The 14353-nt window shown below is 29.8% G+C and overlaps 1 protein-coding gene across 3 annotated transcripts; it reads right to left on the reverse strand.

The window, feature by feature from the left end:
• Positions 1-945: 945 nt before the first annotated feature.
• Positions 946-10600, reverse strand: LOC132939548 (uncharacterized). Of its 3 annotated transcripts, XM_061006776.1 has the most exons (7): positions 10492-10600; positions 10139-10386; positions 6880-7015; positions 5866-5969; positions 1623-1755; positions 1419-1501; positions 946-1316 (listed from the first exon to the last, which is right to left on the reverse strand). In XM_061006776.1, the coding sequence occupies exons 2-7, from the start codon at positions 10211-10213 to the stop codon at positions 1188-1190; spliced, it is 660 nt and encodes a 219-aa protein (XP_060862759.1). In that variant the 5' UTR covers positions 10214-10386; positions 10492-10600; the 3' UTR covers positions 946-1187. The 3 variants fall into 3 exon arrangements, with proteins under 3 accessions (XP_060862759.1, XP_060862758.1, XP_060862760.1); XM_061006775.1 differs by having other exon boundaries at positions 10139-10591; XM_061006777.1 differs by having other exon boundaries at positions 1177-1316; positions 1406-1501; positions 10139-10591.
• Positions 10601-14353: the final 3753 nt, after the last annotated feature.

Below are 14353 nucleotides of genomic sequence, written 5' to 3' on the forward strand. Positions count from 1 at the left end.
TAAGGGATGACCTTGTTATTTATTATAAATGTCCGAAAACACCCACGTGAAGTTTTGTTTATTAATTATGACGTTATCAAACACATTTCGTTATCCTTACTTCAGTTAAGTTTTGAATATTTAATACACATTTGCAGGTGCTTTTAGTATATTATAATAGTCCTCTGTCGGAAGGTTCGTATATTGTATTAACTCGCCTAAACCTCGTGTGTTTCCTCAAGTACAATAATTAATTTTTTAATATTCTAAAAATATATTCATAACATTTTGTAGGTATTATAATATGGCTTCGTATTTTCATGTTAATCGACTTTTTGTCATATCAAGATTTGCATACCTACTTTATTGTTGTTTTCCGACTCAAAACTATATATTATTTACTATAGTTTTTACGTTGATTAAAATATAACAAAAACGCACACACAACTACACGCCATGACAGGGTTAAATAATAAATAATAGGTTAGGTTAGGTTAGGTTACATAATATTCGTAAATTACTACAGTCAATCGGAGTCAATCAACTACTGAACTAAAGTTAATTTTTTTTTAATTGAGAAAATAATAATAATCATATATTATATTTACGTGGCGTAATAATACCTATCTAATATTATAATTTATAAGCGATACGACGACACGCTGCAGCGTACCTATCCCTCGGACCGAAATTTTAGACTCTCGATGATAATACAATTTATTGTATACAAAGTACCTATAACATATTATAATGTCGCTTTTCTTGATTTTTTCTCAATTACGAATACATTTGGAACCAAATTGTCACACATTTGCATAGTTATATTATACTTTAATTGGTGGTTATAAATTATAATGATCGTATTTATTAAATGTTATGCTTTTTTTTTTTTTTAATATCTAACGATCACAAATTGTTTTTATCTATATCATGATATTTAAATTTAGTATATGATAATTTATAATACTGGAGATATGGTTGTTTATAATTGTTTTGAAATTTACATTATATAATAATCAAGTACACGTACCTATACCTGTACAGTATACAATGCAGAACATAATTAATAAATGTATAATATTATAATATATAGTTTTGTAACATAATAACTCCAACCACTGTATTTTTGGCCACCATATTATTTATAATACATCAGGTATAATATCGCAATGAGTTTTAAAATCTAAAGTGATTTATCGTCGTATCTATTAAGCGGTCTGTGTAACATTTTTTATGTCCAAAGTGGGCCGGCGGTGATCGTTTGCACTGATTGTTTCTGTTCTGATTTCCACAGCTGCGTGATTCCGAGGTAACGACTGGATTCCATTGCTCGCCGACTGCACAGAAAAATTAAAAACAATTATTACAATCCACCGTCCGTCTTGTAACTATTGATGTTTTAATAAATGATCGTTGTTGAGTGCACTTTAAATGGTTACGTTTTGGCTATCGTTGACTGCGACTGGTAATGTTTCGTCCGTGTAAAATTGATAGACAACGTATAATTTATATGCTTTTGCGACTGGAAAATATAAAAAAAAAAAAGTAAAAAGTATTAATTCGTGATCGTCATGGTTATAATATCTTCGTCATACTTTAGTCGATTAATAGGAAAATGTGTTTTATCTCGTAAGTATACTTACAGCATCCAATCAACCCTGTAAAAAATATTGCAAATTTTCCAATTCTCCATGCAGCGAAAATGATAAACGCTACTGATGAGAGAAAATTGAGACAGTTGAGTATCATCCAAAAATTGATGTACATTAAGTTGTGCTGAAAAAAAAATTAAATTTATTAATGGTATGTATATACTTACAATATTTTCATCACCATTAATCTAATGTTATAAATTAAAAGGAAAATACAAAAACTATATAATTATTGTAATAATATTATAACTGACCTAACCTGTGACTTTTCGTGCAATTCTAATATTAATTTAAATTACAAGTACACTATTATTGGAGTTGAGTTATAAGTTTTTACACAATGTGAAGATACAACGCTCTGGTCGATCAAATTATAATTTGTAATACAGTATTATGCAATTTGTTTGAAACTCAATTAACACTTATTTATGTATAATATTATTCAGATTACGTTCCGTAGGTCACCCTATGAATAATTTGATGTTCATTTAAATCGTGTAGAACAACAATGCGTAATAACATATTTTGATAAAACTGTCAAGTATTTACAGATTATAATTATAATAATATAATATTAATTTATTTGTAATGTGCTTTTACAATATATGAATCAATATAATTGATATTAGTTGGTTATAAAGGGTTTTATTTTATTGTTTAATTTTAAAAGGTTTCGCGTAAGTGATTAAAATATAATGAAATATTTACACGGTATTATTAGAGTATAATAGGTTTATTATAACAAAACAGAACTGAAGTGAAATGAACATAATTCAAGTTTAAGTACCTATTCTTTTGTCCAACAGTATATTGAAATTAATCAATCATATCAAAAACTAATTGAACATTGTCTCGTTATCGGAAATAATTTACTTGCAAAAACTAGTAGTTGTTACTATGGTCTTGATGCGTATAAATCATAGCTGCGGGTATTGCTAATCTAACCTAACACTGAATTTCATTTTTATTCCGTCCATGATATTATATAATATTTTATCGACGCCACTTCATACGACATAAAATTATTCGAGGATTCGTTATAGTCAGGTTAAAGAAGAGTTTTTATTTTATAAAAATCACATACCCGACGAAAAGAAACACATGGATTATTGTTAAAAAAAAAATAACAATTCATTAGTCTGCTCTCTCCTACGTTTTATAGAAATCCGTACCTACGTAATGATAATTATTACTCTACGATTATTTTTTAGAAATCAATTAACAAGATAATAATATATCTTTTTTGGTGGTTTTGATAACAATGATTGCACATTCATTTTTAAGCATATTTATATAATAATATAATATGTACATATTGTTATATATTTTACTGCTCTTATCGGTTGCACGATATACACAAATACTATCCTAGTCTTATTTACTTAAAATTGTGATAGTGTAAGTGTGTCAAACAATGACAAAGCGTCACTCTCGAGACTGAAAAAAACTCCAAAGTAATCTTGGTGTGGTTTCTCGTTGGTAAACAACGGCATCGTTCAATAGCGATAAAACTTTACATATAATATTATCAAAATTTAACTATACCATTGCTTTCCCTAAACGTGAAGCACATCCGTACATAGGCGTAAATGTGCAGGGTGACTATACTGACTTGGTGGGGTTCTAGGTCAAAATATCTCTAATGGAAATATCTCCCATGAAAATATTTTAATAATTATTTTATACTAACCTTTTTTTAAACAGATATTATATGGAACTCTATAGAAACGTCAAAGGTGATTTTTAATAATTAAATTTAGTTTCTTGATTATCTAAAAACTTGAAATAATAGGTACGCTTATAAATCACTATATAATAACTACCTATTTCTTCTTGACCGGTTGTATAGCATGAATTACATTTATTATGTTTTGTACACAGTACAGGAGACTGGCTTAATATGACATACCATTTTGTATATTATAGAGAATAGTGTATAGGTATTAGTTAGTACCTGAAAATCTATATATTTGTACTAATACTATGCACATATTTCTGTAGCTAATCAAATAATAATTTTATTATATTACAAAAAATTGAGCTCACTTTTTTAAAAATATATGAACTAGGTATGTATGTCATTTTACCCGGGTGCTCAGGTAAAATTACATACACGTCATGTTTGTATCATATGCAACCATATAGAATTCGAGAAATTTTGTCGGAGATATTTTGACCGAAGAAATGTCTGCGAAGATATTTTGACCGGTCATCCTTGGTGGTAGGGTAAAGCCCGCCAAATGTTTTACATGTATTATATCATTAACATAACATTTTTTTTTTACGATTATTGTTTAGCTATTGCGTGTTGATACTTGATAGTTAATAATTACAACTAATGAGCCGTATTAAAACAGGTTGAGACCGTCAATGTTTAAAAATCATTTCAGCTCTCTGTACTGACATCATAAATATTAAGAAACAATTCGTCAAAAATTATTGAATATTTATCTGGACAGTGGACTTGCAATAATTGTTTTGTGAGATTTTTAAAACATTTTAAATATTATAACATTAAACATACTGTTATGGAAATAAATACTGAATCATTATTTAATTATATGAATATTAATTAATGTTTGCATAACTTTCTAACGAAATAATACTAGGTATCATATATCTGCAACGATGAAATAAAAAAAAAAAATAAACATGATACAAATTTACATTAGAGTTCTTCCTTCTTAGAAGATTGAGGGGGGGGGGGGGTGTCGGGCTATTATGAATATTTGAATGGAGTTCTGTCTATGCGCGATTTGTGCCTATACCACCTACAAGTGGTAGGAACCACTGCATAGATACCGCTTACTAAAAATATTATGGAATAGTGGTCACATATTGGCACAAATCGCGTAGAGGTAGGTATATCACTGCACGAGAAACAATAATACATAAGGACTTGACAAAAATGTTTCCTGCTCCAAAAAAATGTCATCTAATTACTTCAATAATACGATTATAATATAAGTTATTGTTTATTAATTATTGGTGCTCGCAGGTACTTATATTCTGGTTTTTTCTAAAATATGTTTAGGGGAGAATTTATCAATTTTGGCAGGCTAAGTGCTTAATTCGACCATACACGCTGGTTATACGTCGTATAGTTTGTGTATACAATTAACACTATTATTATAAAATAATTACTGCCGTTCGACTAAATAATAAAGGAACGACTGGCGGGGCAACGATTATATAGGTAGGTACCTAGGTATATTTTGTAAAACAGGTCCTTGGAGCAGACGCCGTTGCTTTGATGTGACGGTTGCGGTGCGAGTTTCCAGAAAGCTGACTTTCCGAGCGATTTAACAATACTGCAGTAAGTTCATCGTGATATATTATTATATTATGCGACGTGTTTCATAACTTCACACGACAATACGCGTTTGATTTAAAACATAATGACGAGAAAAACACACACTTTAATATTATTAATAGACGTCTGTAGAGGGATTTTTTATTTTATAAAGAGGGTTTTTTTTATATATGAAAAGTGCCAATACGATTTCGGAGGAATATCGGAATATTAAAATTAATGTAGGTTCGACAATATATCTTTTAAAGTATACTTCTTTTTTTTTTTTTTGTATTCGACTGTTATTGTTATACGCGTAGCTTTTTATATTGTTATTATTATTATTATCACAATTATTATGGTTCTTCTAGGCCTACGTCGTTTCCGACAAATGAAAAATGGGTTCGATTCTTTATGTTCAGCCCGGTTATACTGAATTAAATAGTTTTCAACCGATCGATGTGTGATAATTTTTAAAAACCACGGAACAGAGGGGTTGGCATTCCGCGGGCTTCATAGTAATTGTATGTGGCCCACGAGTAAAATGTATAATTTTGCATGAACATCTCGAACTGAAATAGGAAACTGTGGTGGATTAAAACGTAGTTTGGTTGTAATAGATACCTTGTTAAATTAATAAGTACATACCTAAACAAAACCAAATTTGATACAACTATGCATTTTTGTTTAAAATAGGGTACCTATATTCAAATTATATTGTGGGCCGTGTTCCATGAAAAATGTATAAGCAATTATATTTTTGGCCATTGAGATCAAAAAGGTTTATAATATGGAAATCCATTTCATATAATATTATCTTCTACCTACCTAACAATAACGTTTTATTTTTACGGTTACAATTTTAAATTATTATCTAGATAACTAATGTTTCAAATTTTTTTTAATAAACACGTAGTACACTTAAAATGCTTGTTTACTCACAGTGTACGTAGCTATTCTCAAATAGTAACTTGTGTATATAACCAGTAGTGAACCCGACAGTTGTGAAAAGATCGAGATGTCGAAATCCAGTTCGCTGTAATATTCTGTGAACGTAAAATATAATATTATGTATGTACTTACAGTAGTAAGTATAACATAAATATACTTATAGTAGATACCAATCAATAATAATAATAATAATATTTAATACAAGCTTCTTGATCAAAACCTTCGAGCGGTAAACACTATATAATATTATTGACACCGCCGCCGGTAATAAATAGTCTTTTAAAGACATTTTCACTCCCTGTCTCGATAAACATCGTTAAAAAACGAAGGGAGAAGTAAAAAATTTAATAACATATAGGTAGTCATTAAAACTTTTAAATTATATTCAAATATATTTAAATTTCATGACTTGAGGTTGGGGTGAAGTAAATAATTATTAGTGTGTGTGTTATTGTCCGTGTCCCTGCACTACACCGTGTCATTTGCACTCCCACGCACAACTGTACAAGTCACCACAGCAGCCTTGTGCCCGTGAACGTTTCAGAACGGTGTGTTTTTTTTTTGGCCAATAGTATGGACCTACTACCTGGGTACTTTTTTTCAATCCTACCAATCGACGGCCAATAGAATTCGATAGTACTTCTGAAAACGGTACTGGATTCGTTATATTGTGTAATATCTACTCGAGATCGATCATTCATACATTTTAAGATTTTTGATTTCACTCATCCAGAATAATCAACATTTAAAATTCATCACATCTTAAAAATATTCCAATCAAGTTTATAGGAGTTGGGGAACGAAATCGATAAAAGTGGAATGATCGATCTCAAGTATGCGGTAGGTACACCACGCTACACATAATAACGAATTCAAATCAGTTTTCAAAAATCTCATCACGTCACTATTATAGGTCAATCGGCAAAAAGATTGGTATGTTTCGGTTGAAATAAGTGACCGCCACCAATCCCATATTCACATTTATATTATAATATAATGCGTTACTCATCGCTGTCGACGTCGCTGCAGTCTCGTTCGTAGCGATCGCATTTGTGTTTGCGGTAGTCGGACTCGCATCCGTGTCCAACCAATGATTGAAATATTTAATCATCAACAGCGTGACAATGAACAATTGCGACCACTGTGGGACAAAAAAAAAACCATAACAGATTTGTACAACAATTTAGTGTAAGGTGTGACCGTTTAAATGTTTACAAAATAATGCTTTTTTGTTAAAAAAAAAAACTGTTATGGAAAAGTACATTCAAGTAATACACAACACGATATTATTCTCCAAATTAAATTGTTGTAGACAGACATAGCAAACCGATCTACATAGAAGCTGATGATTAAAAACATATCAATTTTTTTAGGAGATGTTGAGAAATTTAGACAGGGACGTTGTGGTCACGGCGGGATTACCTATTTAGTAGGTATGCCTGTGAAGTACCTGTTTTAAAATTATATTATTGATTTTTTATTGTTCCGTGAATTTTATACCGAAGACGATATCGAAACAATGAATTCAATACATTTATTTTAGATTCTGAGCGAAGCGATGAATGTATTGATTCTACAATGATGTGTGTTTTTTTTTTTATTTTTTTATTTTTATTTCACCTTTTAGGACAGTAAAAGTGCTTGGATTTTCTTCAATAGTAACTTTTCTGATAGGAAAGTGAATCTAGTTGGTACTTTGGGGGGTCAAAAGTAAAAATTTCCCAGTAGTTTTCACAAGCGACGTGATAAACGAAAGAAAAATTAAGGAAAAACGGGAATTTTTACGCAAAATCTGTTTTCGAGAAAATCGATTTTGGTTTTCGGTGTAACTCTAAAACAAATGACCGTAAGGACATGAAATTTTGACTGAATGTTTATATTAGCATTTTCTATACACCATAAAATTTACAAACTATTTTGACTCTTTTTGAGCTGTTTACGGCCATTGTTAGTTTTCAATTTTTTTAGTTTTTTTTTCTATAAATATCAATAAAATTTTATCTGTTGAGTAAAAAAGCTTGAAAATTTAATAGGAGGCTCCTAGGTTATTGTTTCAAAGGCAGATGAAAAAAATTAAAAATCCTTAGTCACAGTTTTTAATTATAAGCATTTAAAGTTCAAATTTTGACAAAATACGGAAAAATCACGAAAAATAGCAAATTATTTTGATGAGAATTCATAAAAATTTTTCTTTTTAAATCTAAGATTTGAAAATGTAATATAAGATTACTCATAAGTTTGTCTACCTTTATCAAAAAAAAAATGTCTAGAAGAAACTTAAATTAAATTTTTATGAGCGTCTGAAACTTATATTTTTACAACATTTGATATTTACTCGATTTCTCATGTAACAATTTTCTTATTTTATTGTAATTAAAGAATTAATTTAATGACTGTAGATACTTGAAAATTTCACTGAATGTTTATATTAGCATTTTCTATACACCATAAAATGTTGAAAATATTTTGACTCTTTTTGAGCTGTTTACGGACGTTGTCAGTTTTCAATTTTTTTAGTTTTTTTTTTCTATAAATATCAATAAATTTTTATTTGTTGGGTAAAAAAGTGTGAAAATTTAATATAAGGCTCCTGATATATCGTTCTAATAGCAGTTGAAAAATATTAAAGATACATAGGCACAATTTTTTTTTATAAGCATTTAAAGTTCAAATTTTGACAACATTTATCAAATTTATAATTTTTTAATTATTTTGTAGTTAAAAATTTATAAAATGTTTAACTTTTATGGCTAAAGATTGAAAATTTAAAACAAGGCTCCACGTAAATAGGTTATATATAAATTACTTTATTCACAATAATATCATCAAATATACTTGGTAAAATCATAGGCTGACTGACCGTTTTCGCTCAGAATCGTTTTTCTTATACAATGATATTATATCATTGAATTCAAATTTAACACCATCCATTACAGTGACCCACTTGTAACCTACTGTACAGCAGAGCGACATCCACTTATCCACCTTTTTTTTTTTTTGATACCTTAAATATTATACGACTATTAATATACGAACACGTTTAAACTCGTGTTAAATTAAAGCTTGTTTTTACAAAGTTGCTCTTTGGAGCATGTCAGCGCACTATTCGTTTCCTCTCTCTAGCCCACGTGAAACATACACAAAACGCATTTACGCAGAATCGTTTTTTCTATGTGTTTAAGTAATCTTAGAGTAAAATCACGCATTACAAATAAGGTGGAGAATATTATTTTTGAGGGAATGACATCTCGATGTCTAAATATTTTCTCAAAACAATTTAAACATAATTTAAATTTACAAAATATTTTTGTTTATTATGAAAGTCGAATACAAAGTCAAATAACAATAAAAAAATGAAATCGATATGTCATTCCATATTATACTCTATCTTTTTTTGTAATGGGTGATTTTACTCTAAGATTACATAAAAACATAGTAAAATGATTCTGCTTTAATGCGGTTTTTCTATGTTGCCAGAGAGAGAAAACAAATAGTGCGCTGACATCCTCTTAAATATTTAGTTGTTTAAGCATTGGAAAATAAAATTAATTGTTTTGAACGTCTGATTTCATTATCATCTTCAACACAAAAATAAACATAAGATAGTATAATAATAAAAATCAAAATTGATAGTATAATATTTTTAAATACCTAGGTAAATCGTAATGTGAAGTGGCAACATCTTATACACGTGTAAGATAGGGAATTACGGTGGGCCGTAAACTATGACGTAAGTAACGCGTATTTTTTCAATTCCTCATAAGTCGTGAGTCATAAACTCATAACCAACCGAATCACGCGAGAAGAAACGTAACACTTATAGCATTTTTCTTAGAATTGAATACACTTTACAAACTTAAACGGCTAATTTTTGTGTGTCTTGCTCCTATAGAAAACACACCAAGTACACAGATCGGCGTGTGGAACTACAGTGGAATCACGATAACTCGTACGTCTATATTATGTATAAGTCGAATTTTCGATAACTCGGAGGAATGTCTCGACCCCATTTCGATATGCACGTACAATTTTTTCTATAATTCGATTTTTTTTCCCGTCCCCGACCGATCCAAGTTACTGAGGTTCCACTGTACTATATTATGACTAGGTAGGATCGATCAATCGGTTTTCGATCGGTCGGTGATTTAATTATTTGCTGATAAATACTATTGTACTACACCGCAATGCCCCGGGGAAAAAATTTTTATCAATTTGCACGCCGTGACAGTACGTCATAATATCAATATCATATTATAATACTCACGAATTGTAAATAAGCCACGACGCGTGTGCCCACGCGGACGGTCGTCAGTCCGAAGAAACACGGTGTTTCGGCCATCGTGGTGGTGCTAATCTCTTACTATAATTTATTGTTATTGTATGTGAACGATATTGTATGAATTATAATACGATATTATTATCGCGGTGAAAGAGAGCAGAGACCTGCAGAGGAGATGCCTTGGTCTTGCAGCCAGCAGCAATCGTCTACACCAAAACGGTATACGCGTGTGGCTGTACGGTTAGAACAATGTTATAATATTAATATAACATAATATAGTTGTCTACGGTTGTTTACGCGGTTGTGAATGGTTTCAACCGGAAAAAAAATTACGATACCTGAACGATATTAATACTTAATAATATGTCGTGCGTGCCTGCGTATGATCATTATATGAATCGAGTGCGGGCGAACGACGGCTCAATCCGTTTCTGCTGTCGCTCATTTGAATACAATTATATTATATTATATATAAGTAGGTACACATACAGTGTGTAGCATAGTGTTAAGTAGTGTACCCACTCGAATTCGAAACTAATAATGATACGTCGTAATATTGCAAATACACTGCAGAAGTAATATTGTATAATTCAAGGTATCGTGGTATAATATGTATTATATTGTATAGCTATATGGTTAGGTTATTATGTTGTAAATTATGATATAATATTAGGTTTATTGTACCTAATGAATAAATTGTGATTAGTTATAATTTTTGATGTGTTATTTTAACTTAATTTTATTTAATTGCATGCTTTATGATATAAAATAATAAAAAATTACAACGTGCTATTGTTTTTAAAAATAGTTAACATTACCCGAGGTAATTTTTTGTAATTTCGACGAAATTGTTTATTTTACGTCTTTCCGACTCGGGTGCTAATCAACTACCAATTATAATTGTATAATTTATTGTATTATAAATTATAATTATATTTGGAGGCATTTAGACTCCCAAAAAAACGAAAACGTCGCTAATTTTTTGGAAGTCTGCCACCTGATTATATTTTAAAAATTAATAATTAAAATACTCTATTTCAGTATTTCCGACATTATCATTGTTATACTATAGGAACTCACATAAGTATTATGTATTTTATTATACCTTCCTTAAATTAGTGAATATATATAATACCTTTGTCTTGAATAACATAATATGAAAATCAAAATAATATGTTTTCTAAAATATTTATTTAAATTTCAGAAGAATTACACGTTGGTATTAGGTACTGCTGCACTGATATAACAATATATACCCGCATCCAGATCAAAATGATTCAAATTTAGGCTTACAAAATGTTATTTTTTATACTATTTGTGGCCTTGCGGGATACTTGACGGAAACTTAACAATTTAATTTTAAAATTTTACAAAAATCATCCAGTAACTCAACTATTGTTATATAGATTGCGGGCAAGTTTAGATCCTAACGCGATGTAACACTGTGCATAATATGACGTAATTACGTTACGTGAACAATATTTACACTTATAATATATAGTCTAATTTTGTCGAAAAACACCTTACGTTAGGTAATATCAGTATGTCTATATCTCAGAAAATAGGTAACAAGAAAACGTCTTTATAAAATATTTAGCAAAAATACTGTTTATCATAACGAACAATTTATAATATTGTGTCTTTCCTGATAACACCTAATAACGTAAAAATCGTCATCCACGATGAAAGAATCACTCTGTATAATATAGGTACACATAGTATTTATGTGTGTGCGTGCGTTGGAGACGAACAATAATGATTACAATATTTACACATAACATCTATTATATATAATATAATATTATCGTAACGACATTACAACAGTAATTAAGAAGGAATTATTATATTATCTTCGCTTGGTTTTTTGCCGTCCGCTTTGGAATAGCCCAAAACCTACGGGGCGGACCTAATTTATGTATGGGGAATGGTAAACTACTAACAAATGTTGGTTAGTAGGTAATCTCCTACATGAACTTTATAGTATATACATATAATGTTAACTCCTGCACGAGATAGCGTTAACTTGTTAACTCCTGCATGAGATAGCGTTAACTTGTTAACTCCTATATGAGATAGCGTTAACTAGTTAACTACTAAACAAGATACTAGATAGTGTTAACTGCTAAACTTTTATTAAAAGGAAGTTTGAAGAAAAAATAACTTCTACAAGACAATCTTGTTATTTTTATAAAAATATCGGTATTTTTTTACTATAATATATTATTATATATTATTTTTTTTTTATTTTTACAAGAAATATACAATCTATACAATTAAGCGCAATAAGTATATGTGAGATTAGGGTAACAATCATTATGGTGTTACGTGAATAAGAAGCCACCCACCCATCAGTAGCACTTATTAGCTATTATATTATACAAAAGACGGCCAATTGGACGGGCGATTGCGGGATCACTGATAAGGACTTTATATACGTAAGCCTTTTATATTTGCGGCCAACAGAGAGGGAACGAGATTGTCATTTAATGCATGTTTGAGATTCTTCGGCACAAGTACACAACTAACGTATTAATTCCATTCAGAGTGCGTGAAAACGCTCAATATACGTGTTTTGCAGTTTATTTATTAAAGCCACAACTTAAGTTATTATAATAATATTATATGAAATTTGTCAAATAAATGTTTTTCAAATATCTTTAAAAGTATAAACGTCATGGAATGTGAGTTGTATTTTTTTTTTCTATTTAAGACTGAGATTATTGAGATATTATAAGGGTAAGCATCGTGTGAAAAATATTCTATTTGTATATGGTAATGATTTCTATCGTAGACCACGAAATGAGGTGTAATAATCCTGTGTCCGATCTTTAAACGACGGTCGAGAATGTAAGAAACGGTTACGTAAAAACAGCATTTAACTTTGTCATGAATAATATGATTCGATGTATATATATACGGCATGCACTGCGGGGGCGTATTATTTTAAAATGAAATATCGAAATATTATACAGCTTAACGACGATATAATATTAAATTGTACAAATCGAAAACGTTTCGAATTGTAATTATAATTGTTCTTATTTTTTTACTATTTTTTATAAGAATATATTATAATATATACAAGCCATTATTAAGATATATGCGCGACGAGTATATAATATTATGTGATAATGGGGAATGAAAAACATAAAATATGGTAGTTACGTGAATAAGAAGCTTTCGCATTAGTGGCACTTAGGTTGGGATTAAAAGGTTAAAGAAAATTAATTGAAAAGATCACGTACCACTTTCTTTTAAGTCTGTAGCGATAAGAATTTCCAGGAAGCAAAAAGGGTATGGAAGTTATTTTACGAGTGGGTTGTGGTGGTTTTATGGTCTAGAAAAAAAAACCATTTGTAAAATAGTGCAACTTTATCCTCGATCGATTTTATACCAAGGTCTTTGTGGAGAGGCAAAGGGTGGAGCGTTTTGTGATTTTGTGGAGTGCGATGTCTCGAAGCACTTGAATTTTATTTAAGTTCGATTATTTTAGATGACTTCCATAGCAGTTGTATCTCGTACGTCCATATTATATATATATATTGGTTTAAAGAGTTTAAAAGCTTAGTTTTTAGGCAAGTAAATTTGTTTTTTGCCAGGGTTTTTTGAAGTGAACTAGAGCGAATGTCTAATATTAATCATTGCCACTTAATAATACGGTTGTTCCAGATAACTGTCGAGGTTAGGACCTAAGTACATTACCTTGTGACGTGTATAGTAAATAATAATATATTAATATGGTAAAAAAATATTACGATGTGCTCTATTGGAAAATATTTGATGTTAACTGAAGTACTTTTTATAAAAATCGACAGATTGGTTTTCTTTATATTTACTGTCTTACCAAGCCATTATAACCCTGCTATTTTCCAGTCAAGTATCCTGTGAATATCGGTAAACTATGAAAACTTACCTTTTTTTTGTTGGAAGAATAAGATCATTTAAAAATAAATATTCGAAAATATAATCTTTGTTAATATTTTCGAAACTATCAACGTATTATACGAACCCAAGTATATTATGATATTATAACATTACGGTTCGTTCACAAATTATTACAAATAGTGTTGTGTAGGTACGCACAGTTAAAGTCAGAACAAACGATTTATCGATTATATTTTTAATTATTTGTCATGTAAAAAATATTAAAATCACATCATGTCAAGCGATTTTGCTTAAAAGAAAAAAAAAACCACGATG

This window comes from Metopolophium dirhodum, chromosome 2 (assembly GCF_019925205.1).
Source record: "Metopolophium dirhodum isolate CAU chromosome 2, ASM1992520v1, whole genome shotgun sequence".
NCBI classification, from domain to species: domain Eukaryota; kingdom Metazoa; phylum Arthropoda; class Insecta; order Hemiptera; family Aphididae; genus Metopolophium; species Metopolophium dirhodum.

Bases quoted from the DNA above. Each gene is read 5' to 3' on its own strand.
- LOC132939548 (XM_061006776.1), bottom strand. From the start codon at position 10,213: ATGGCCGAAACACCGTGTTTCTTCGGACTGACGACCGTCCGCGTGGGC. The intron at 5,970-6,879 runs GTAACGCATTAT...TTACGTTCACAG, and splicing joins AGCGACGTCGACAGCGATGA to AATATTACAGCGAACTGGAT. The intron at 1,502-1,622 runs GTAAGTATACTT...TATATTTTCCAG, and splicing joins TACAGGGTTGATTGGATGCT to TCGCAAAAGCATATAAATTA.